This window comes from Camellia sinensis, chromosome 6 (genome assembly GCF_055761805.1).
Source record: "Camellia sinensis isolate YWXY chromosome 6, ASM5576180v1, whole genome shotgun sequence".
In the NCBI taxonomy this organism is placed as follows: Eukaryota; Viridiplantae; Streptophyta; class Magnoliopsida; order Ericales; family Theaceae; genus Camellia; species Camellia sinensis.
The window spans coordinates 150,049,011-150,075,901 of record NC_138966.1 but is presented as its reverse complement, the minus strand read 5'-3'; the positions used below and the strand labels follow the sequence as shown (position 1 = coordinate 150,075,901).

The 26,891-nt window shown below is 38.3% G+C and overlaps 1 protein-coding gene across 2 annotated transcripts; it reads right to left on the bottom strand.

Annotated features, from left to right (window-relative positions):
• Window positions 1-26,891, bottom strand: LOC114318000 (signal peptide peptidase-like 3). Of its 2 annotated transcripts, XM_028264811.2 has the most exons (14): window positions 26,499-26,891; window positions 24,622-24,780; window positions 21,809-21,920; window positions 21,501-21,617; window positions 12,154-12,308; window positions 7,430-7,609; window positions 6,437-6,471; window positions 6,180-6,336; window positions 3,987-4,040; window positions 3,816-3,908; window positions 2,949-3,088; window positions 2,487-2,557; window positions 495-578; window positions 1-372 (listed from the first exon to the last, which is right to left on the bottom strand). In XM_028264811.2, the coding sequence occupies exons 1-14, from the start codon at window positions 26,640-26,642 to the stop codon at window positions 269-271; spliced, it is 1,605 nt and encodes a 534-aa protein (XP_028120612.2). In that variant the 5' UTR covers window positions 26,643-26,891; the 3' UTR covers window positions 1-268. The 2 variants fall into 2 exon arrangements, with proteins under 2 accessions (XP_028120612.2, XP_082731220.1); XM_082875094.1 differs by lacking the exon at window positions 3,987-4,040 and having other exon boundaries at window positions 26,499-26,876.

The following is a 26,891-nucleotide window of genomic DNA, read 5'->3' as shown; positions in this document are numbered from 1 at the left end:
TTTTAAAATACAAGCCTGCTCGATCCATTAAAGTTGTTCAATTTGTGTACAAAAAGCTTCGTAAAATTATTCAAGAACAAAGAATAAAGCATTATTAGCTAGAATACAAATATAATACAGATTGTGAACTGCCTTATCCACCACTTTCAAATGCACTGAAAGGAGACCCTCAATACCAAGCCAAACATTTTTTTCCCCCCTTACCGATGGCATTTCCAAAACAGCGTCGGTTCGCTTCTACGCTTGACAGATGCAACAATCTGATTTGTCAAGCTTCCACAAAAGATTCCCTAGATTGTGATGGTGATTCTGTGCCATGGTTCCAGAGGTCTTTCAGCTCACCTCTAACCAGACCCAAGATAACAACCAATCCTGAGATACAAAAAATTGAAATACATGGAATTGGTTAGACAAATGTAAGCCAAGAAGATTCCCTTTCCATATCTACAATATAATGCAATATCTGCTTGAAGTGTCGATGAAACACATATTACCTAATGTACATGGAACAAGGTACATCAGAGCCGGTTGACCATTTCCGTCCATTAAATACAAGCCTAGGTAAGTTAAAAGGAGGCCTACAGCAAGAAAAACATCCATTAGTCTCAACAAAAAAATCCATGCAATATGCACAATTTTCAAAATGCAGCTAGCTGAAATACAAAATTATTTTCAAATCTGTGACGAAGCAAACACCTATGGGGTGCAAACTGTCTTCTGAAGACCAAATTACACTCGCACATACAAGTTAAAGTTTGACAAGGGTTCAGATCACATAGAAAACCAAATTGGCACTCCACTTCTACTTTACTGCATTCTACATCCCATACACCATCAAAAGATTGCCAGAACTACATAAGTGAGGGGGTATAGCACAACACCAACAGAATTACACATCACCAGCACATCAGAAAATTCTTCATTAATTTTTTATGCATCTTTCATTCACCTGAGAAATAAAATTTATCTTCTAGATTCTAGGTACCCAAGTTGAAAAGTTCATAGTACTCATCACCAGAAGTGTATGCACACTAATGTGTGCACGAAATCGAGAGTGAAGTGGAGAGAGAGAGTCGCGTGTAATGGACAGCAATTATTGACTGATTTTATTTTTTGGTCCATATAGTAACTACTAGGCAAGATAAATATTTGGAGAAAATATAATATTGTTGTGGGTCTTTTCGGGAATCAAAATTGTGTGACAAAGTTGTTCATGCCAAATGAGTTGTGTGCTTTATATAATAGTATAGCTGTTAATGAAATCTTGCACAAAATTTTAGTAGAGTTAACGAAAATTTAGCCAAACTGTGGTTCATCTCATCACCCTGCTCATGGTATCAGACTTTATAGCCAGTGACAAACAATCCAAATAAAACTTCGAATATTGATGTTTGAGCATTTTATAAATGAGTTCGAGGCTAAAAAATAAATGCCTCATACAAACCTCAAAGAGCAGACATTGAGAGTCTAACTTCCAAAGCAGTGGCAAATTGGCAATGATGGTTTACCAATACCACAAAACATTGGATTGAAGCTGTTGGTTAATATAGATCTTGTTTCTCACAACTTGTAGCATCTAATAAGTTACCTCAATGGAGGTTTTCTTCTGCTTAAGCAACATTATATGCTAATTCCACTTGTAAATTAATTTGAACAGTTTCCTCTGAATCAAAACTACAGTTTTCTTAATATCAAGTGAGGTTTTACTGAAAGGGAATGCTCAAATTTAATATTCAAGAGATTTGATTTACAGTAATTTGAGTCAAATACATTATTGCCTGCATAGACTGCAAATCACAGTTATGTCAATAGGATATGACTTTTCACATAGACGCCGCCTCTTTTTTTTTTTTTTTTTCTCACTTCTCTCATTTTTTTATGACTAAGGGAAAAATTACAGAAACCATGGGAAATTAGTTTTAATTACACACTAGGTGTGGTTTTGCCCTTCTTTCCCTCCTCTCTCTTCCTTCCCTCCTCATCTCACTCCCCCACACCCCGCTCACCAACCCTGTCACCACTAGCCAACCCCCACCCCCCCCCCCCCCCCCAGCACCACGCATCACCTCAACACCCTTTGCAAAATCACACCCACTGCCCACCCCTTCAGCCCTGTTGCCTCCACTCCCACCCCCAACAATCTTCTCCTTAATAGAATCCTCCACAAAGCTCATAAATCTAGGGGTTTTTTTTTAATTTCTTTTCTGTTGTCTTTGTTTTTGGCTTTTACTTTTGGTACGGAGGCAATGGCACAGTATTAAGAGGGCTTAATTGATGTAGGACGATTGAAAGAAAAGACCCTCCTAGAAGCTTTGTTACCAAAATTGATGGGAGTTTAAGGTTTATATTACATTAAGAAATGCCTGACCATATTATGCAATTCACACAAGTGTTATCTTATTTAAATTTCAAAGACGAAAAAAGAATAAAAGTCATAGAAGTGTAAAAAAAATTAAGCAAAGAAAACAAAATGCAGGAACACCCACCAACTCCATAGCCAATTGTCACCCAAAGGAAGTATCCATTTAGTACACCCTTCTTATTGGCTTTGTCATATCTGCAACAACCAAAAAGGTGTGAGATGAACAGTGATGTTCACACACACACATCAAGACATAAAATGGATTACTAGGAGTGAAGATGAAGTTTATGTCTGCATTAAAATAAAAAATAAAAAAAAGAAAAGAAAAAGAGAATTACCAAAACAGAAAAATGTATCAGATCCTTCTCTAATTTTAAATCCTGTTTTTTTTTTTTTCCCAGAAAATTTTGTAGCCTTATTTTTTGATAACTAAAATGGAATAATTTTGTGTCTTATAGTTTTGTCAAGTAATAGTTCTAACATCTCTCTTTACCATTTATTAGAAAACTTTCTTTCATATAGTTTTGTCCAGTAATAGTTCAACGCAACTATCATTTTTAGAAGCTTAAATCATTAATTAAAATACCTAAAAGAAAATGAAACTAGGAGGCCAGGGAAGAGAATGTCTCCAAAGCCGATCATATCATAACCACCCCAAGGATCAAAAAGTCTAGGAACTCTCAAAAGCATTGGAATGGATTCTCCACTGTTGTCACCTCGAGCAACCTGTGAATAATTTGAAAAAAAAAGTCAGTTAAACTTGAAAAGGAAGAAAGAATACCACTTCATTTAATTGATAATGCGAATACCATGTATATTAATCAAATTACAACTGATCAGAAATTAAATGGCAGGCTATTCGTGAGTGAAAAAGGCTACTCTACCCACCCAAAAAAAAAAGAAAAAAAAGGCTACTCAACATTAATCATCAACTTGCTAAGAAGTGTATTAAGCAATAAGCAACTAAAACATGTTAAATGTAAATATTAGGAAAATGTTACCATGAGCACCCCTAAAAAGGTGCACATCGGAAGAAAAGTTATGATTTTTGTGGTGAAAGTAACGATTTTTTTTATTTTTATTTTTATTGTGGAGGAAATTACGATTTTTGTGATGAAAGTTATGATTGGCGAACATAAAGTTATGAATGACAAAGTTAATTTTTTTGTGGCAGAAGTTATACTTTTTGTATAAGGTGCATATGATATGCACCCTTTTTGGGGTGCACATGGTAGTCTTTCCCTTCCAACATATATACGCTAGAGCAGAAAAATCCAGGATACAAATGATTGATATCTTTGCTTTCAGAATTAGTGCAAAAGTTGCAGCAACTAGCCAGTTGATCTCAATATTGGTGTAGACATATGTGTAAGCAGCGCATTTACTGCAATCATAACTCATGACACAACAATACGAGCAAAAAACAATGTAAAGAATGAGTATTAACACTTACTGCGATCATCACACTTTCATCGAATATATATGGTGATAAGAAGACCCAAAAGATGTCGTAAAGAAACGCACAGCAAAGAAGCACTGTTGCAACCTGAATGAAGATAGCCGCATCAGATGACATATCTAAAATTTGAACAAAGAAAAGATTATGGATCAATGATCTACTTACCCTTATATTTGGTAATCGGGCCAACTGCAAGACTGTTATCATCAAGCAGATACCCTATCAATAAGAAAGTCATTTAATACCCTGTCAATAAGAAAGTCATTTAACAAGCTACATACCTCCAAGCTACCTCTATTCTTAGGGTTTCAATTGTTCGTTTTTCTCTCGTTCGATAGAATTCTAACAAGGTTTCGATCTGGTTTTGGGTTTCTTTTTCTGAGGTTCTCTTATGAAGATAGATCCCTTGATGTTCAATTGTCCATCTAGGGTATGTCCTATTGGTTTCTCTCGATTCTGTTTCTTAGGGGTTTTGTTCGTTTCAAGACCCTTTCATTGATTGTGGGGCTCTTTTAAATTCTTTTTGATTTGCAATGGCAAAGGTTCTGGGTGAAATCCTTGCATTGTAACGTGGATTCAATGGCTATTTCAGAATCAGACGAGGATAGGTGGCTGAGGGAGAGCAGCAATGATTCAGAGAGGAGCAGCTATGGATATGAGAGGAGCAACACTAGCTCAGGCAAGAAGTGTGGTGGCCAGCTAAGCATGAATCTCTCTAACATGAAATCCCAGGTCTTACATTTCATTTAAAAGGAAGTAATGTAGAATCCATGGTCAATCAAGCTGCTAGCGGTGGAGTGGTTGGTGTTGCAAGGGTGGTGGAAGCGGTGGCTATAGAGATGGTGGGGTGGAGGATGGATGGTGGGAGAGGTGATTGGGAAGGTTGTAGGTGGACGCAAAGATTTGGAGAGACAAACAAGTTTAGGGAGTAGTGGAAGTGGTGAGGCAACTCTTGGCGAGTATGTGGTGATCAAAGATGCGGAAGACGGGGGTCGGGGTGGAGCGTGTGATTCTCACATAGGAGGGGAGCATACAGGAATCGGGGAGAAGCAATGCAGGGTCATGTGTGTTGGGGGAGTTTTTAGAAAGAAATATTTTAATTTCAATAAGTGTGGGAATTATCACTCAAATGAAACTTTAAAATTAGAACAATCCCTAGAACCAAAGCCTTTCTCGATATTTGACCCTGTTACAAGTTCCTGCCTCCCCTCCCCCTTCTACGAATACATAAGTGCCTATTGATCAATCTCAATCAAAGCATTGAAAGAAGACTCCATCCCCTCAGTCTTGCTAATGTCCACCACTCCCTCCAACTCATTGGCCTCACCCTTCTTGACGCCCCTCCCCTTTCCTATTCATCAATGAGTCTTGATCAACTACCGTGAATGATCCCACTACATCAGGACCCTCCCACCTTGAGGTTGGGCTTGAGGCCCTATGATTCTTATTCAAGTCTGTTGCATAAAAACAATGGGTCTTATCATTCCCATCATTGCTCCAAACCCAACTATTCCTTTGGTGTGTCCTGCAATGCCTAGGCCCAACTCTTTCCTTCAAAACCAATTGATTGCTTTCACCCCCAAATCCCATTCATTAGATCCAACTACAAACTACCAACCCGAGACTTAAAGATAGCCCGATTCTAGCAAAACTCCATGTACACTCGGCCTTTTAGTTACATATTATCTGTCAAAGGTGTACGTGAACTTTTTTGCACCTTATAGCAGCAAATACATGGGATATCACCCTGAACTAACTACATTGGGCCCCAATGCCCCCAACAATACCATATACAAAACGGACATGTCCAACTAAACTAAAGCATAAATTTGATCATTTGCAATAAGGATGACACTATTTATGGTAATTGACTAATCACCAAAATACAATACACATACAAGACAAACCTAAATATATGGAACGCACATATATTACATGAAAAATTACTCACTCAGATGATGGAGGGCATCTGCTTGGCTAAATAGAGTTCTAAAAGGCTTACAGTGTAAATATCCATTTCTTCAAAGTACAGCCACCTTTTAACATAATCAATATAAGAAGTGTCCATATTAAACAAGCAATGCTACATCCACCGAATTTGGTGTAACCCGAATTGCCTCAATTTGTTCATGCCAATCGTTCAAATGACAGGATGATAACCGCGTAGATGAGGGTGAAGCCAGTCATCCAGCAGTCATCTGGGCAGTCATCCAGCTGGCACAAATTCGGGCGATTCGGGCGAAAGCAAATTTGGTGGATAAATTGTTTCTGTTAAACAAAACTACAATTAATTGGTAACACTAGACAATGTCTGAACGACTACACTTTGGCAAAACAGGTGATACAGATGAAACTTACAAGAATATCTTGACCAACCCATGAATATGATGCCTCCCTTTTGGCAGCCCAAAGAATGGAAAATACCAAGCAAAATAACAAGACCACAAGAGAAAGAACTGAAATCTCCCCAAAAAGAGGCAAATTCACTTTCTTCTGCCCACAGTTTCTCCATTTGCTGTACAACAAATAAAAGCAGAATAACAAACATATCTGAAGTATGTATTAAGCTTAAAATTTGCAGTTTAATCAGAAACACAATTGGATTTCAAGTATACCTTAACACCAGAGATACTATACAAGCATGCATTCCCTGTAACAAACAAATTCAATGAGCAAGACAAGAATTCAACCCATAGGTTTATTTACTTCTATATTCATTTTAAATGGACACTAAAACAACTAAAACTGCCTCCTTCAAATTGTATGCTTGAACCCCAAAAAAAACAAAAACTGCACTACGACACAGAAGCTCAGAAGTATCAAAACATTGACCTGCACTCATTTGGGAACATGCTATTTTAGTAACTTTTTGGCTTTTTGACTAAAATATGAGGTTAAAAAAATTAATATGTTTGGGATGACTTTTTGGTTTTTTATGAAAAGATGTGCAAAAAGTAGAAAGAAAAGAATCTTTGACTTTTTTGTATAAGTTGTTGATTTTTTGGTTTTTTTAGTGATTTTTTTGACTTTTAGGCTAAAATATTGAGTTGCCAAACGAAAACTAAACATTCAATTTTGAACAGAAAATTAAAATAGAGCCTAGCACAGTTGCCATAAGAAAAAAAAAAATTAAATGTGGATTAACTGTCCATGAAAAACCTTGGAATGATATTTTCTTTCTTTTACTTGTTCTAACAACACAAAAATTTTGATTAATAAATACACATCTATTTATAACCAAGTGTCGTGTCCTGCATGTTTTGAAAATTGCCATGTTGGCGTGTCCATGTCCTTGCTTATTAAGAGAGGAGTGCAGCTATGAGACAAACTTATGAATATTAGAATGTTCAGGTGCATAGAGTTAAGTGTTCCACAATTCAATTTAATTTTCCCTGGCAATCAGTTTTCTGCATTGAGTATGAAATATGCACTATTTGATTATTAGTTTCCCCCAAGCAGAAAGTTAGGCAAGCACAACCAAAAGAGGATCAAGAAAAGACAACTTGCATAGCCTGATGATTGCTCAGGCTTGTCAGTGTGCAATCACTATTTTAATTCAGCAACAAACTGGAATAAATAAATAAATAAAGTAGAAGTTAGGTTGATACCTCAGTACCACCAATACAGAAAAGTACAATCAGCAGCCAGACAAACCAAGATGACATGAACAGATAAAGTAACACCAGAAAAATGGATGCTGTTATGACAAAAACTATGGCACTTTTTGCACTAATGTCAAGGATTTCCTTCTCATCGTCATCTTGAACTGTTCCAGCATTGGCAGAATCCTACCAAGGGGAAACATTTAAAGACAATTCACATACTGCATTCCATCAAATATCATATACTACAATATCTTTCTGAGTGAAAAGAATTAAAAATCACAATACAAATAGAGGAAGAAAAATAAACTTAAGGCAAAAGAAGCAATCATGAGAAAGAAATTACAAGATTAGTTAATAGATGTCACATAGGTTTCTCACAGATGAGTGTGTCTGTCCATCTCTCATCCTCAGTATGATAAAGACACAAAGCATTGTGCTCACGGTAGACATATTATGTGCAACTAGAGATGTTCAGAGCCGGTCTGAGAGTACAGTTACTTCAAGTAAAGTTCATAGGATAAACAGGAGGTTAACAGCATATCTGATCTGGTAAGGCCACTACAGATCTAGGATACTGAATAGCAATTTTTCACAGTTTCACTTGAAAAATCAGTTTGGGATATGGTAAAAAAAAGATACAAGCAAGGAACAAAATTTCCTTTAGTTTCCGTTTCCAACCAAAAAGAGACACTAGTGGAATAAGGAAACACCAATGTTTCCACTGAAATACAGTGGAAAACATTATGAAATGCATCAAAATGCAACTAACTTAACAAATCAATAAGCTGTGTTGACACAAATTTGGAATCTTTGAGATATGTTCTATTTTTTAACTTTTGAGAAGAAGGGAAAAAAAAGAAAAAAAGATAGTAGTACAGAAATACTATTATTACTACTATCTTAGTAAATTTGCAAATCTTATTTTCTTGGGATCTTATGGACTGGCGGAATCATATACAGTTTGGTTCGTATTAGCATTTACATTTTGATTTTACATTGTTCCTTTATACGAATTAGTGATACATCTATAAATCTGAATATGTTTAATTAACAATTATTAGGTTTTTTTTTATTATACATTTAGATAGATTTTAGCCTGCGTTTCTAAAGGTATCATTTATTTCGAATTCTCTCTCTTTCAAATGTGGGTGTTTGGTAGAGCTTATAAGCTGTTTATTTCAGCTTTTAACTTAATTTAAGCTAAAAACTTGTGTTTGGTGCAGTTTAAGTTGTGGGCTTATAGCTTAAATGAAGCTAAATTTCAGCTTTTTTGAAAAGTTAGTCAGGGGGTGCTTAAACATTTGGACTTAAGCTGGCAGCTGGTGTGGGGAGATTAAATGACTTAAATGTCCCTCCCAAACTTCATTATTTACGAAACTGCCACTATATATACCTTTGATCTCTCTTGCCCTAAACACACTCGCCTCTCACACTCCTCTCTCTCTCTCTCTCTCTCTCTCTCTCTCTCTTCTTCACTCTCTGATTAGGGTTGAAAACCCCATTGAAATCAGCGATTGGCATGAAGAATCACTTCAAGAGCAAGAGAAGTCATTGTCCGAAGATATTTGAAAAGCTTCTCAGTGTTGGTTGATTTGAAAAGCCACTTGAAGCATTGTGGGGAGTCTTAAGTGGAAGTGCTCTCGCGGAACGAGCTTCTCACGGAAGGACAAGTTGTTCGGTTACATGGCGTTTTTCGAGGGCCACACGCCGGCGGTGGTGGAGGAGGACGAGAAGCCCAAAGAAGCTTCTGCAGCAGCAGCGGCGATGGTGGAAGACGATGAAGAAGATGAGGATCGGATGGTGAAGGAGGCTGAAACAGGGGCTAATTGTGGGGACAATGGATTCTTTGATGATTTGCTTGATGGGTTTGGTTCGATCGAAGACTATTGTTTTCAAGATGTATTGGAATCTCCTAATGGTTTAGGTACTACTGCAATGAATCAGTTCTATAACTTTTGACATAGGTCTGGTATATTTCTTGTTTGATGTATACCGTTGTCTAATTGTATGTTCAGGTATATGTATAATGTATATTTATTCTTTGTTTAGAGGGGTTCTTTTCAGTCTATCTTTATCATCTCTGGTGTAGTAGCTACTGATTAATTTTTGCAATAAAAGGATTGATCTTGTTTAGCTCTGTTGGCTAAAGTTGAATACTTGAGAAATATTTTTCCTTTTGAATTGTTGATTTGAAGATTGTAGTTCTGAGCTAAAAATTGAATCGAGTAGACTTGGTTCAATTATTAGTGAAGATTAGGTTTCTTGGTAAAGACTAACTTCTATTGCAATTTCATTCAGTGCTGAATATGTCATAAAGATTAGGATTTTTTGGACATGCTGATCTGGAAACAGTCACCAATGATGAGAGAAAGTAAAATATGAACACGGTATGGAAATTTTAATTATTATTCCTTTGATCATCTGAGGATTGAGGCCTTGAAAAGTTGAGAATAGTTGGGCATATGATAAGAAGATTTGTATGAAAAGTTGAGAATAGTTGGGCATTTGATAAGAAGATTTGTAGGAAGAATTTCATTTTTTTCTTTTCGAGGAAAGGATTTGAGCTAATGGAAAATTTGTACTAAATTCGGTAATATTTATATCAACTTCTATTAATAAAATAACTTTTTCAAAATTTAAAGTGAAGAAAATGACAAAATTACAATTTTTATGTTCACAAAGGCAAAAATGTCAATTACATAGCAAAAAGCTATTTCACAGCTTATTTACCAAACACTATTCTGCTGCTTAAATCCATAATCTCACAGCTGCACCAAACAGGTTATCAGCTTATGTTCACAGTTGCAAGCTATAATCTGCTAAGCTATAATCTATAATCACTTTCCCACAGCTCTTGTCATGTTTCTTTGGCAATTGAATTGCCAACAAGTCTGTGCCTTGTCATACTGTTTGATGCAGATCATAAAAGATCAAGAAAAATAGAGAATTAAAGAAGCAACAAAATATGGAATTGGTTGGTTTCAAACTGAACCCACTTGGACCTACTGAAAAACTGTAATCAAGTTGTCTTCATGGAGTCTTTTTTTATACTAATTAGGCTAGGTATTAATATGGTTGTTTCCTTACAGGATTTCTATTATTTCATAAGTATTTTGGTAATTTCAAAACACGGGCTGTAAAGGTCACCAATGACTGTTCTTATTCATAAGTCGTATTTGGTTTTATATAGGTTTGAGTAGAAGGTCTAGATTTCCAACTAGAAAATCAAAATCCTACTAGACCATTAGGCCAAGGAGTTCTCTAAAGCCTATATAAAACCATGTAATGATTCTTATTCAATAGAGTTGAGTTTTAGAGAATAACCAGAGCTTTTGAAGCTTCTTTGAGATTGTGTGATGCATTCCTAACCCTAAGTGCGATGCCTAGACTTTTTGTCTTCTTTCTTTTACTTCTCTTTTCCCCCTTCACTTTTACACTGTAAAACTCAACAACCAGATCTGTTTCAAGCATCCTCACAACATAAATCTTTCTTAACGACACTAATTTGTTGCCCACTGCAATTACTCAACCCTAGTGCCTAAAAGAATGAAAAACATCCCTCTAATACTGTTCACAGGTTACCAGTTTATAATCTCTGGACAGCCTCAAGCAATCCTCTATTGTTGTGTAGTTACACCCCAGAACCCTACCCCTTGTTAACCCATATAAACCCTACAAGCTTATATATTTTTACCATTTCAGTCACACAAATTATTAATTTCAGCCCTCAAATTATAGCCTTTCGCTGCTGCATCTTACTAATTTTGGGCTCACTTACTTGTGGGATAGTGTTTTCACCACTCATCCTACATCACCATGTGTGATCTCTGTATCTGTGTTTCTTAGATTTCCAACAAAGCTGTGCATAAATAGTGACTACAATCATATTTTCTCCTTGAATTCCCTCCCTGCATACATTTTTCCTTTTCAAGTATATCCAAGTCTTCTTTTGTACTAGCTAATGCTAGTTCCAGAACCATTGCTTAGAGGAATGGCTAAACCCACTTAAAATTTTGTTGATGATGTCAATAACAGACCAAGTCAGAAGTCACATGAATGGGAGATCATTTTCAGAGTATTCCCAAGTCCTTGATGGTAACATCACTAAATGAACAAGTGAGAAGCAAAATATACCGGTAGGGCCATGTTAAAAAGCTGAATTTAGAGCAGGTGTGTACAGCCTGTGACGTGATATTAATTATTTTTGCACAAGACATGATTTATTAGTAGGACAATTAAGTGCATGATGTGACCATCAAACTCATGCATTTTGCCTCTAATCCATTAATCTACAAGAAAGCCAAACCTATAGAGACAGACTGATACTTCTTAAGAACACACAATGATGACAAAGAAGATTTTTAGTCTACATTAAATCTGAAGACCAACTTAGAAACAATTTTACAATAAGGCTAGAGATTTTTTGGATGTGTAGCTTCTCAAAGCTGGGCTTTTATTTTTTTTGGAACTATATAAGCTCCAGCTTAAGGCGAAGTTTTCAAGTGGTATTACGCAATAAGGGTAAATTTTAAGTTGAATTTCCAATAGAACAAGTTCCAATAAAATGTCAAAGAATGTGATTAAAGAAAGCACAATATCAATAAGCAATTCATAATTAAGATGAGTCAATTTTGTGGTCATGTAAAAGAGATATCTATGTAACAGGCGTTCAAGCTGCAGAAATTATGAATTTTAAGGCTAAAATGGTGGTTTGTATTATTTAAAACCTTCAACAGTTCATTATAATGCTCATCATTCTGCCCACTTGTAGTAAATTCTGACCAAAGCGAAGCACAGACAATCGTCCCCACAGCCATTAGCCATAAGAGCACCACGGAGACATCCACAATTGGACGATCTGGCGAATATAACGTAAGTTCCACTACATTGAAGAACACATGATTAGTCATAGTACATCAAATAAGAAGAAACTAGAATCAAATGAGAATACAAATACAACATGTTAAAATGCCGATAATGCAAAAGCTCAAGTCCACTCATTGAAGGATACATGGTTCGTCAGACTACCTCATACAACAATAAGAAACCTAAAAAGAAAATACAAGCATATTAAACGACAATGCAAATTAAATTCACACACAGCATTGCAAAACTGGAAGGTTTAGCCATACAATGGTGGAGGAAATAATCTTAGCAATCCATTAGCTTTTTTCAACTAAAAAACAATACGAAAAAAATAATTTGAATATCCAATCTCTGTCCCTCTCTCTAAAATCAAAATCTAATGCTTCATGTGTCATTCTTCACTCATGAACTTCACTAAGTCATGCCGGGAAGAAAAAATTAAGCAATCAACAACATCAGATCAAAAGAATTCACCTCATTGATCTTAAACTAAGGCATAAATTCAAAGAAGATGGTCTGTTTATATTGACTAATATAATGAGTGAACATTTATCAAAAAAAAAAAAAAAAAGTCAAATATAATGAGTGAACTATCAGATACACAAGACAGAGGCCTCCATTTGACAGAACAATCTTGTCTAAAACGTAGGTCTTTCTCTTTTAGAAGTCCTACTAAGACAGAAAACCCAATAACAAAAGGGATTCAAGTCTGTGCACACAAAAGGAAGAGGAGGAGTGCGCACACAAACACATTCCGTGCATACAGGCAGAAATAGACAAGTAATACATGTAAAAGAACTCAAATCTCTACACATACAAACAAACAAAAACTTCAACCCAAAAAAAAAAAAAAATCCTTAGTTATTGTACAAAATGCTTTGTGAACCTCACAAAAGAAAGCAGTTTGCACTTTGCTACATCTATCAATGAGTCATAACTGAAATCCAAATTTCTGCAATTCAAAATCCCTCAGACAATGGCACAAGGAAACCTTCCAAAGCATCTTTTCTTTTCGGATAAATAAGCAAATACTATTAAGAAAGCAGCAAGATGATGCAACCAACAAGAAAACCACCCCAGAAAGGGGAACCAAGAAAACAATGGCTAACCAATCACTTTATCTAAAAAATCTAAAAACACAAATAAATCCGGATCTACCCTACCCTCCAACCAACTGTACAAAACTACAAGAAGACGACTTTGCAACCAAGAAACACTATGAGAAACCTCTAAGAAGGTACGTCTATTTCACTCCAACCAAAGCAACCACATTAAACAAAACGGAGCCAATAACCAAGCTCGTCGCCGCCGCCGGCCAAGACGAACGTCCCGCCAAGCCCAAAGGAGATCCAACACCCCCTGTGGTTGAACCCAAGCAAGCCCAAAAAGTGAACAAACGAAGCTCCACAAACACGAAGCCACCGAGCAATGGAGAAACAAATGATTCACTGTCTCCGCATCCTCGCAACACATGCAACACCGATTCACTAGGATGTGCCCCCGCCGCATCAAATTATCCAAAGTAAGATTCCGACCTAAAGCTACCGTCCACATGAAAAAAGCAACCTTAGTTGGAACCCCCGGAACCAAAACACTTGTCCAAGGAAAGACGCTACCAGTATCCCCCATCAACCCCTAACTATGAAGCACGAATACTTTAAATAGGAAGACGTATCTGTATCGTATCCGTATCGGATACCAATACTCCTTGGATACTTACGGATACGTATCAGATACTTATCAGATGCTTCTTAATTAATTTTTCATTAATTTTGAAGTATCGGATACTTAATTTTGAAGTACCAGATGCTTCAAGTCACATATTATCGGATACTTCTTAATTAATTTTGAAGTATCAAATGCTCCAAGTCAAATATTACTCATTTTACGAAATTAGAATTGTATCATTTCTTGCATAACATCATAATATAATATAACTGCGAGGATAAATAAAATATTTTTACAATACTTTGCTTAGTTTTTTTATAAAAATAACATAGTAAGCTAAAGTTATAGAATTCATCAAATTGACATATCTTCATTGTATCATGCATGTCCCCTATAACTACATAGAAGTAAGGATTAATAAGATAATATAATAATAGTAAAATTAAATATCAATAAATAAATAAGCAAATAAACTTGCATAGAATATTTTTGACTAGTGCATAAGAAAAAAGTATAGGGTCAAGTTGTGGATTGTTTTGATATTATAATATCAACATATTAGACTTGATATTGAAATAAAATATTTGCAAGACCTATTGAAAATTTAAAAACTAAACTAGCTACTGTCTTAAATTAATACCTAATTCTTAAAGATTAGTATTTTACATCATAAAGTTACTGTAGTTTCTCAACATTCTTGAACTTATGTGTAACTCACTGCTAATAATTTATTTATTTTTTATGTTTTACAAACGTATCCTACCCGTACCCATATCCTACTTTTTTAGGTTTTGCTGTATCACCGTATCCATATCGTATCGTATCCGTACCTCATATCCGTATCCGTGCTTTTTAGACCCTTGATAAAATGATGCTACTGTGAACCGACCCTTTGCCCCCAGCCCAATCCATACCAAGACATCTGGGCCCACCCCGACCGTTCCCAAACCATATAAAAAGCCTCACAACTCCATCAACTGAACGACTTCCCAATCATGAACCTCCCGTCGTAATTTAATATCCTAGACCACCACACCCCCACCAGCCAAATAGGAAGCCACCAATGCATCTTGATCTGTCGCAATATTAAAAATCAAAGGGAAACGGGTCTCTAACACAAACTCCCCACACCACTTGTCTTTCCAGAACCGCACCCTACTCCCCTCCCCCATCTTAAACCCTATCCACTTCCAAAACTCCACCCTCCCCAGCCCCAATGCAGCACGGACACGGACACGAGACACGACACGGACACGCGAAAACGTAATTTTTCAAAAAATAGGGGACACGACACGCTGGGGACACGTTTAATATATATAATTTTATTTATTTATTATATATCTAAAATAAAAATAAAATCATTAATTCTTATATAATCAAAATAATAATAAAATTAATAAATATATTTTTTTTTAAAATTAATAAAAAATAAGTTTTTTTAAATAAAAATAATTTATTTTATGAATTTTAAGTTTAATATAAAAATAAGGATAAAGAAAAAAGAAAAAAGAAAAAAAAAAGAAGGGGAGAGAGAAACGTTGAATCAAGAAAAGAGAGAAGAAAAAAAATATAAAAAAGAAACGATAGAGGAGAAAGAGAGTGAAGTCAAAAAGCAAAAGGAGAGAGTCAGGAAAGGGAGAGACGAAAGGGAGGAGGAAAGGAAGAAAGTGAAGAGGAGAAGAAGAACAGAGATGATGGAGACAGAGAAGACGAAAACGAAGAGAAGAAGGAGAAGAAGAGAAGAAGAGAAGAAGAGAAGAAGAAGAATACCTCAGCTTCAGCTTCTTAGATTGATCTGAACAGGTTAGGCTTCTCCTCTCCCTCGATCTCTTTCTCTCTTTCTCTGTCTTCAATCCTCCTTCGATATTTCTCTTTCTTTGTCACCCTCGATCTCTTTCTCTCTTTCTCTGTCTCCCTCGATCCCTTTCTCTCTTTCTCTGTCGATCAAGGAAAATAGTTAGGGCTTCTTCGATCCACCTCACAAGTGTCCGAAAAGTGTCCTGCCGTGTCCATGGCGTGTCCGACTGGAAGATTTCAAAAAAAAAAAAGACACGTTAGAGAGAGTGTCGGACACGTGTCTACCGCGAGTCCGACGCGTGTCCATGTCCGTGTCCGACACGTGTCTGACACTTGTACACAGAGCCTGGGAACGTGTCGATGCTTCATAGCTCCAGCCAAATCCCTTTCCATAACCCACACACATAAGTACAAGACACAAACCCAGAAACCCAACCCCATCTGCCCAGTCCATATTTAGACGCCACCACCTGCCGCCACAATCTGTGAGGCTCCAAAGCAAAACGCCAGAGCCACTTCCCTAACAAGGCTCAATTAAAGGGTGGCTTGGGATGATCTAAATTAGTGTACTTTTGACTTTTTATGAAATATGGGTTGGGTTTGAAGTGGTGCGGTAGAGAGGTAATGTGACTTAAATAGGATAGTGACTTTTTGACTTTTTGCTTTTTTAGGTTATGACAAACCGCGGCCTAAAAGTCACCAACCGCCGCACCCCCAGCCCTCTAGCTTGCTTGGGTTGACAAACCTGTTCCCAATCCACCAAATGATACTTAAAATCATCACCACCACTTCCCCACAAGAAGTCCCTCTGAAGCTTCTCCAACCGATGCGCCACCGAAACTGGAATAACATGGACCGACATGAAATAAGTGGGGATACTACTCAACACACTCTTAAGCAAAGTCAAACGGTCGCCTTTCGAAAGATATTGGCACTACCAACCTGCCAATTGATGTTGGACCCGTTCCATAACTCCGTCCCACACCCCTTTTGCCTTAAAAGAAGCCCCTAACGACAAACCCAAATAGGACACTGGCAAAACCGAGACCTTACACCCCAACACTGCTGCCATGACAAGTAACCTAGCAACCGCCCCAATTGGAATAAGCTCCGACTTCCGCAAGTTAACCCGAAGGCCCGAAACCACCTCAAAACAAAGCAAAACACATCGCAGATATCCAACCTGCGCTGCTTCCGCACTACAAAAGATCAAAACATCATCTGCATATAACAAATGCGACACCCCCAAAGGAGTCCCCGCCAATGAACCCACAGCAAAGCCTTCCAATAGACCTTCGCGCACAGCTCTATCCAACAATCTACTTAATGCCTCCATCACTAAGATAAATAGCAGGGGGAACAAAGAATCCCCCTGTCGAAGACCTTGATGTGTTTGAAAGAAGCTCGCTAGAGTCCCATTAATCAACACCGACATCCGCACAGTCGAGATACAGAACTTAATCCACTGACACCAAGTTTCCCCAAAGCCTATACAATCCAGTACATACAAGAGGAACTCCCAGTTAACATTGTCATACGCCTTTTCAATATCCAATTTGCAAATCAAACCAAGGCACCCCTAACGAATCCAAGAATCCACACATTCATTAGCAACCAATACTGCATCTAGGATCTGCCTCCCCCCAACAAACGCATTTTGAGACTCTGACACCACAGTCGATAAAACTCCTCGCAGACGATTTGCCAACACTTTAGCCAATAACTTATACACACTTCCAAGCAAATTAATAGGCCTAAAATCCTGAATATCGTCAGCCCCTCATTTCTTAGGAATCAAAGCCAAAAAAGTTGCACTGAAACTCTTCTCAAATTGCCCAGGCACCAGGAAATCCTCCATAGTTGCCATGACCTCACGCTTAACCATACTCCAACAATGCTGGAAGAAAGCCATAGTGAAACCGTTTGGACCTGGGTCTTTATTTCCACTCATAGCCCACAAAGCCCCGAACACCTCCTCCTCTATAAAAGCTCGCTCCAACCTCTCTCGATCATCTCCCAGAATCATATCAAACTAAACACCTTCCAGGCCCAGCTGCCATACCCACTCTTGTGGCCAGAATAAATTTTGGTAGAAGCCCACTACCCCGACCCTAATATCTCCATCTGTGTGCAGTTCTCGACCATCCACCCATAACCTACTAATCTGATTAACCCTCCAATGAGCATTGGCCATACGATGAAAGAATTTTGTATTTCGATCCCCATCCTTTAACCACAAACATTGACGAAAACAAACCTCCTTTATACGGGATATACAAACAAAATCATGTCTAGCCGCCTCCTTACGAATACCGACCTCAATAGACAGCCCATCCTGCACCTCCACCTCTAGCTTATCCAAAGATTGAAGTAAAGATACCGCCGCAGCTTTTTGGCCCTCTAGCCGACCAAACACCTCCTTATTCCAAGTTTTTATGGCCGCTTTCAACATCTTCAATTTTGAGCCAACACACAACTAGAAGAACTAAGGACCACATAGCTATTCCACCATCCACGAACCAACTCTAGAAAACCCTTTTGTTGCAACTATATATTCTCAAAATGAAATGGCGTAGGATCACGTTGGATCCCCCCACTATCCAACAAAATGGGCCAATGATCAGACACAGGTCGAGGTAAACGAATCTGAACCACCTTAGAAAAGTTCTCCTCCCAGCCCACAGTAACCAAGAACCAATCAATTCAAGACAAGCTCCGGCCATTTGACCATGTGAAGCTCCCCCCTATTAGGTAAATCAACCAATTGTAAATCATCAATGAAAGAACAGAAAACCCGCGTTGCCCCCGAGCTCCTCGCATTCCCCGCCTTCTCCGATGGCCAACGAACAACATTAAAATCACCCCCTACACACCAGGGAACATCCCAGCGAAAGGCTATGTTCTCCATCTCCTCCAAGAACAGACCCCACTCTAAATTCTGCACAGGCCCATATACCCTAGTAAAACCCCGAAGGAAATTATTCTCCACACAACGGAACAAACATGATACAGAAAATCCTCCTACCTCTTCCTCCTCCTCCTCCTCCTCCTTCACCACTACCCTCTTATCCTAACAGAGAAGAACCCCACCTGCCGTGCCTAAAGAGGGCAAAAAGGTCCACTCCACAAACCTCCCCCCCCCCCCAAACACCTTGCGAATTGGCTCCACCCCCACCACTTCCATCTTCGTCTCTTGTAAACACACAACGTCCACTTTAGCACTTAGCAATACTGCCTTCACCGCCACCCTTTTGTCCTTATCATTCAAACCCCGCACATTCCACAATACAATTTTTAATTTCATTTCAACCAGCAATGGGCCCCTCCGGTCTCTCTTTTCACCCCGTCCTACATTCCTCACACCATGATCATAATTCACAGTACATTCCAAATTTTTGAGCTCCCGATTACCTTTAGAAGGGGTCACTAATGACCAAGACACCCCTAGACTGGGAGTCCCTTGCCGCCATGAAGCCTCCACCGCCGAAAAAAGTTGCATTGCCTCATCTTCGTGGCCTTCAAATGACAGGCCCAAACAACGGCTAACTTCCTAATCCGGTCCAACACCCACTGGGACACAGCCTCAACCGAAGGGATTTCCTCCCCCAATAATCCACCAGTATCCTCAAACGCCCTCTGTTTTTGTTTCAGACAAGCTACCAAGTCACTGTCCGGCTGGGATTGTCAGTCATTCGACTCTGAGGCCGCCGAGTATAAAGTACCACTCTCCGACGCCACTACCAATCGCGACCCTTGTTCATCAGCAGATGGGGCACGGTGGACCACTAACTCCAGTCCAGACGGCAACTCAGATCCTCGCCGGTGGGCACCTGTCCATGTCGAAGCTGCCCGACTCGACTCGCCTGGATGTAGGTCGCATGAAGCTCTACAACCCACCCCTCTCGAACCGACCCACAAAAGGATCTGCAAGACTTTTGGGCTGCCCAGAAAAGCCCACATCACCACCCCCGACTAGGCTTGAGTAACCATCCCCTTGTGGGCTTGACTGGTAGGGCACAGACCCCACTCCCTTAACTTCTTGGGCCCCCCGTTGAGTCCCCTTATTCTTGACCACAACCCACTTACGTTGGCCCACTTCTCCGTTACAAGGTACCTGGGCCTGTCTCCAGCCCAACTGCCCTCCCTTAGACCCCCTTAGATGGCCCACCGCTGTCCCCCACACGTTGGGTAATATTGTCCCGAAAACCCATGGATCTCGCCTCTCTCCTAAATCTGTGCAAATATTCATTCACCCCTATTCTTGGCTGAAATCCCTGCCCTACTTGCCCAAAATCCTTCCTTGCCATATACAGCCCAGAACCCCCATCTTTCTTGGTCGCCGACGTCCACAATTCCACCACCGGATCGGCCTCTACCCATACTGGCAGCGAAAATTGCCACATCCCCCACCGGAAGGAGAGTCGCGAAGGCGTAAACACTAAACATCGCACACGAATCCGAATAGAACCTAGATCCACCGACGACTCATCCACCTCGATAAAGCCACCACATCGATTGCCGATAAAACGAAACACTGCCTCCCCACGGAGATGAATAGGCAGACCCATCACCCGAATCCACACACTTTTCTCAAGCTGCGATGTCTTTCCTGAAGTACAGAGAGCCAGTGGTGACCACCACTCCAACAGTAAATCACACCCCTTCACTATCCACCGTTGTCACAGCAACTCTTCCGCCTCACTTTTGGTTGACAAAACGAACAAGAAAGCTTTATCTCCCAATGGTCGTACCTCCACCTTCCCCATATGCTTCCACCACTGTCCAACCCAGTCAGAGATAGTCGCGAAACTCAAGCCTTTGCCCCCCCAACCCCTCATCTTGCCGCCTAGCGACCTATCCAAGATCCAGAACCAATCCACCTCCACCTCAAAGCTAACAGCCCCTACGAAATCACATTCGATGGCAGAAAACATGGTCCTAAAAGAGGACGGTACCATCCTGAATCCAATGGGCCGGGAGACCTTCGTATCGCTCAGCCCAAAGCCATCGACAACCAGCGCCACCCTTTCCCAGCCATCACCGAACGCAGACACAGGTATGTAAACTTGTTCTCGTTGCTTCCTTGTGGTGACAACTACTTGAAACGATGTCCCCCTTCCTTCCTCACCTCGTACCCAGACTGTTGTAGCCCGACTACCCCCAGTGAGACGGCCCCAAAACTTTAGGCTGTTGGGTTCCTTAGATGCTAACCTCATTCTGGCCACCATCCAATGAGCTTCTGAGCCATTCAGCACCACCGCCCGTCATAACCCCTCCCCCCTCTCAACAATCGTTAACCGACACTTCCCATCCACTCCCTCCGACCCCTCCTCAAACTCAAACGACAGGCCGCCGAGGAAAAGAATCCACCGGTGTGACCCAACTTCTTTCCTTACTGGGAACATTACCCTCCTATAATTGCGGAGAACATTTTTTCAACAATTGCTTATATTTTTTATCAAAATGTAAAACTCTCAACCTAAATATTAAACCTTCCAAAGCATCTGACTAACAGAATCCTAAATAGTCAACAGTTTAAAGCATGTCACACTTCCTCTTATCTGTTTTTCCCATTTCCAATTACCGTCATCAATCATCTTTCATTCCCTACCTTACCAAACATATACACAGATAAAGCTTCCCATCTTTTGCAGGTTTAAAGAGCCCAAACCCAAAAACTCATATAGCAAAAGGTTAAAACACAGTAAAAGTTCAATGGAATTTTAGAAACTTAAGGGCTCACCTCTCTTTCCACTTGTCATGGATTTGTTTATAGCCACTCCTCCTGACTTGGAGATCATCACAACAGGAATTGTGATGTTTGCAATGTGATTATCAGGACAAGACATCTCCAAAAGATCTGTAATGCGGCTCAAAAAAGAAAAAAAGAAAAAAGAGACAGGGTAAGAAAATAGGTCAGAGATAAGGTGTCAAAGAAAGAGACTTATAGATGGCATTGTTTATAATTCACAAAGAACCATCCAAAGTTAGAATTGTAAAGTCAGATTTCAAAACTCTATGAACATGGTTAGATGCACCAAATATTACAACCTTCTCCATCATTTATGACCAACAAGCCTGCTGCACCTGCTGATTGAGCAACTTCAGCCTTAGTCATGAAATCACAATCACCACGTGTAGACAAAGCAAAAGAGCCAGATATCTGCACACAATAAAGGAGAATATTTGCACCAGGCTTGGGTGATGCAATACAACAACTATTGAAAAAAATTTATTTAATAGGCACCTTCTTGCTTTGTAATCATTAACAAATTTATCAAAAAACACTCCACGTTTCCAAAATATTTTCTATCTTTCAAAAATGTAAGAAAATAATCAAGGCTTGCAACTAAAATCGAAATTCCAAAACAATATTAAGGATCTAACAATCTGTTCAGTTTGTCAACACAAGTTCTGAAAGAAAAATAAATCTTGATGTTGAATATGTTTGTATGAAAATGCAGTTCAAAACTTCCACCACATGGATGCTGCTCCCATTTTTAAGTATCATATGACAAAATTGCTTTCAACTCTTTAATTATCCATCTTTTCCTTTTATGCCAAATAGAAATCTTTCCATAATTGTGTTATTACTTCTATCATTTTCTAAATCATCACCCTCTTTTAATTAATTTACCAATTAATGCCTGCTTTTTATAGGTAAGTATAATTAATCTCTCTCTATCTTCTCGATTGCACAACCGGTTTTTTTTAATGAATTTCATGTCTGAAAATGCTCTTTTCACCCTTAAGATTGTCATTGGTAAAAAGCTAACATAATTTCACAAGCAAGTAACTGATACTTTTTGAAATTTCGTTTCGACTCTTTATAGTGGGTTCAAATTCTATAAATCAGTCGGTTCAATTTTCCCTAAAAATATAAATACAAATTTTTTTTCCAAAGTTTTTCTAAAATCTAGTGGTGTCAATTTACACCACGCTTATATATGTCAAGCCACCCAAAAAGATACTTTATACATGAAATTGATATCTACTGTTACCAACAATTGATTCAAGCAACAACTCATGCAATCAATTTCATTTGTCAAATCCAAAGTGAGTTTTTAAAAAAATAATCAAATTTAAGTTTGATCTGAAAAACTAAAGAGTTTTAGTCAAAATTTTATCCTTCTTATCAAATTTTGAGAGTGACATCCATTTATTCTCACTTCTTCGTATAGCTTAATGAAAATCCAATTCGTTCTTAGTTATTGTACAGGCACTATAGACTCAAAATTTTCATTTAATAAAAAGATTATCAAATGTATAATATTGTACAATGATTTTCCCTTGCATCCTATGAAGCACGGATACTCTGAAATGGCCCCCGTACGCGTATCGGATACGATCAGATACGGATACGCGCCCGATATGGCGGGATACGTATCAGATACGGGAAAAAGAGTATCCTATTTTGTTTTTAATTTTTTTAATTTCGGATACGTTTGGGATACGCGCGGATACTTCAAGCATACGGTCGGGATACTTTCGGAATACGGCGGGCAAAAAAATAATTTAAAAAACATATAACAGGGGTCAAACTATAAAATAACAAAATAGGTAAAATAAAACCAAAAAAAAAACAAATCAACCAAACCCTACCTAGTCGCGACAGCAGCAGCAAAGAGGAGAGGAGATGAGTCGTCTCTATCACCAGCTCGTCGTCGTCTCTATTAGCAACTCGTCGTCTCGTCGAACAGTAGCTCGTCGATCGATCAGGTTCATCCCTTTCTCTCTCTCTCCCTCTCGCTCGATCTCACTCTCTCTTTCTCCCTCTCCCTCTCCCTCAATCTCTCTGGTCTGGATGGACAGATCTCCTTCGATCTGACTCTCTCCCTCTCGCTCTATCTCTCGCTCTCCCTTTCGACCTCTGTAGACTGGCCCCATTTGATATGTATATATATATATATATATTTTTAGACGTATACTCTGTCAGTAATATTTTTGGCCCATTTGATATCATATATATATATTAGCTTTTACATTTGTAAATTTTTTGATTATTAGTTTAAAAGAATTAAAATAAGTTGAACTTTGTAAATTAGTTTAAATTAATTTCTTATAAGCAAATAAATAAATAAATAAACTTATTATTAAATAAATGAATTTTGTAAATTTTCCCCCCCTTAATTTGAATTGCATTAGGGTTGTTGTTATGGGTGATGCAGTATTGTTGAAATTTAGGCCAAGTTTGACATCTACTAAATAATACAAAAAGTCAAAAAGTCACTACCCTATTTAAGTCACATCATCTTATTTAAATCACATCACCTTTCTAACACATAACATCAAACCCAACCCATATAAGCCAATAAGTCAAAAAGTGCATTTTTTTAGAACATCCCAAGCCAACCCTTAATTGAATTGATGATTTTTTTTTTTTTTTTTAATGTTCATGCCAAAAGATAACTACATTAATGAATTTGAATTAAAGTTTTATTTTTATGTATGCTACGTTACTAAAAATTGTAAAAATAATATTTTTTATGAATGTATCCCCGCCGTACCAGTATCCTAGTTTTTCAAATTTTGTCGTATCGTCGTATCCGTATCGTATCGTACCCGTATCCCGTATCCGTATCCGTATCCGTATCCGTATCCGTATCCGTGCTTCCTAGCTTGCATCTCATGGACACAAATGTAGTTACATATATTTATTTGGCTTATCCAGGGTAGCTGTTTTTGGGAACCAGAATAATGTAACCTTGTGGTCGAAAATTTCACTAGATTTTCCTTATCATGTTTCCTTGGAAACAAAACAGTGAGAGTAAGGAAACATTCACCGTTAACATAAAATTGCACATAGAATCCATGACAATGTAAGAAATAGATGAAACAAGATCCATCAAGAAAACAAGGTAAACCTTTGAAGAAGAGCTGGAACAGCCGTTTAAGGGATTTGCAAAAACAGCAGGCAACTTGATGCTGTCTTCAGCATGAGTGGGCAAGTTACCACCAAATCTCGCAGTTAATCCACCTAATACATCACCTTCGACACCATTAACCAAAATCTTAACCTTGACCTGGGAAATAAATTTAGCAAACAAATCATATTATTAGTTCATGTGCAACCTCTTCTCCTTGGGCTAAAAGTCTAGAAAGGAAATAATATTTTGCCATTAAAAATATTTAATAATTTTTCTGGCATAAGGGGTTTTTTTTTTTTTTTTGATAAGTAAGAGTAAGTATTATTAATAAAAATGGCACCTATGGGGTGCCACCCCGTATTCAAAAAGAAAAAAGAGCCAACTTCCCAAACTTCAAAGCAAACAAGACTCCATCAAACTATACATCCAAAACAAAACTATTGAAAAGACTCTACAAAATCCAAAAATAAAAATTGGTTCGAGGATGGATTTATGCCATCTGAGAACCAACTAAACAATATAGACAAAAAGGAACTCCAAAACTTGAAACGAAGCGCCTCCACCCCTTCAAAGGTCCTATTGTTCCATCCTCTCCAAATGATCCATATTAGAACCAACGGCACCAAGTTCCCTCTCACAAGCATATCTCCACAGCCATTGCCAAACCACCACAGCAAAGTGTTAGAATCAGAGCTAGGACTGGGAGGCATTATCCGAAGACATCCTACCGAAGCAATCTAGAGGAGGTCCTTCCCCCTCAGGCACTCTCTTAAGAAGTATTTCTTCCCTATCTCCTCCTTTCAACCCATCTTGTTATTTTTTCTTTTAATCAAAAATTATATATATATTGTATTAAAAGATTGTGCCAAGGGGACACAACCCTTATAAAACCACCAAAAATTTATTTTTTTGTTAAGATTACTTTAGTTGAGTTTTGTCTCAATCCAATTTATTGATGCCCCCACCTTAGATTTTGGAAGTCTCTCCACTAAAAGTAGAATTGCTAAGAGATAACATTTATGAGCATACTAAGTAAGCTTATATAAATTGGTATAAATAGACTTTCAAATGTGTTTGCACATAGCATCAAAGATTAAGATGCACTGAATGTGCTTTAATACTAGCAAACACAATTGATAGTGAGTAATTGAACTAAAGTGAAATGTGTAGTTAGTGTTAAAATGTTGGTACAACTGTGTCAGTATTCTTTCTTATCTTTTCCACTGGTCACCACTCCAACCAAATGATTCTATGATCTAGCGTTACCAATATCATATTCTCTCACTAATACAGGCTAACACTAGCAGACTATAATTTACTGTCTCTTTACAACATCTATGGTGACAAGAAAGAAGGCAGTCAATCCTGACATGGGTCAAGGTGGTTTAGGTTCTTTTGTCCATGAAACCACTTGAAAATCACACAAGATAGAAGTTATGCCCAAATCAGTGCGATGATATTTTCAACCTTTTTTTTTTTTTTTTTTTAACTATGTAAGCTTATTACTGCTTTTATGCATGGTTTGCTCCACCTAAAATACTCTACCTCTATCACAAACCCTGCACAAATTGTGTAAGAACATATAGACCTGACGCTGCTTGGATCAGCTACAAAAGCAAAAACCCGTTTGGGAAGTGCTAAAAAAGCCCCCAAAAAAACCTTTCTGGTAATTCCCAAATATATCAGCTTTTTTAGATTCCCGAAACTCCAAAATTATCCCAAATCGCGCACAAATGATGTAACAAAAAGTAATAATAATAAAATAATGAACTGGGTAAGCAAGAAAAATTGAAAAGAAGGAAACTTGATGAACAATTAGTCTAAAACAAATGGATGGTTTAATCGATCGAATGATTGCTTGATTGAAATTTTACCAATCTAAGTAAATTGTCGCAAGAGGGAGATTTGGGGGCGGACCCATAATGCGAAATGTCATCGGCAGACGCAATTGATGTAGAAAACAGTAAGAGGAACCCAAATGTGATAGCCAAGTTCAGCTGAGAGCACTTCATGCCCATTGTTGTTGCCAGTTCCTGCTGATCTTCTTCTTCTTCTTCTTCTTCTTCTTTCCAATTCAATTTACGCCATATATGTATGTATGTGTGTATAGAAGAAGAAATCTGAGATGAGATGAGAATTATGCCATAAGATTCGTGGGGACGTCAATTAGGCTTTCCCTAGTTCTTACTCAAAGAAACAAAAGAGCTTTTTGGACGGTACTACCAAATCGATCAACAGCCATTTGGACCTTGGTAAAAAGCCTTTCT

Excerpts from the sequence above, each read along its gene's own strand:
- LOC114318000 (XM_028264811.2), bottom strand. The coding sequence starts at position 26,642 with ATGGGCATGAAGTGCTCTCAGCTGAACTTGGCTATCACATTTGGGTTC. Across the intron at positions 24,781-26,498 it reads GCGACAATTTACTTAGATTG|GTCAAGGTTAAGATTTTGGT; the intron begins GTAAAATTTCAA and ends TTTATTTCCCAG. Across the intron at positions 7,610-12,153 it reads ATTATAATGAACTGTTGAAG|GATTCTGCCAATGCTGGAAC; the intron begins GTTTTAAATAAT and ends TCCCCTTGGTAG.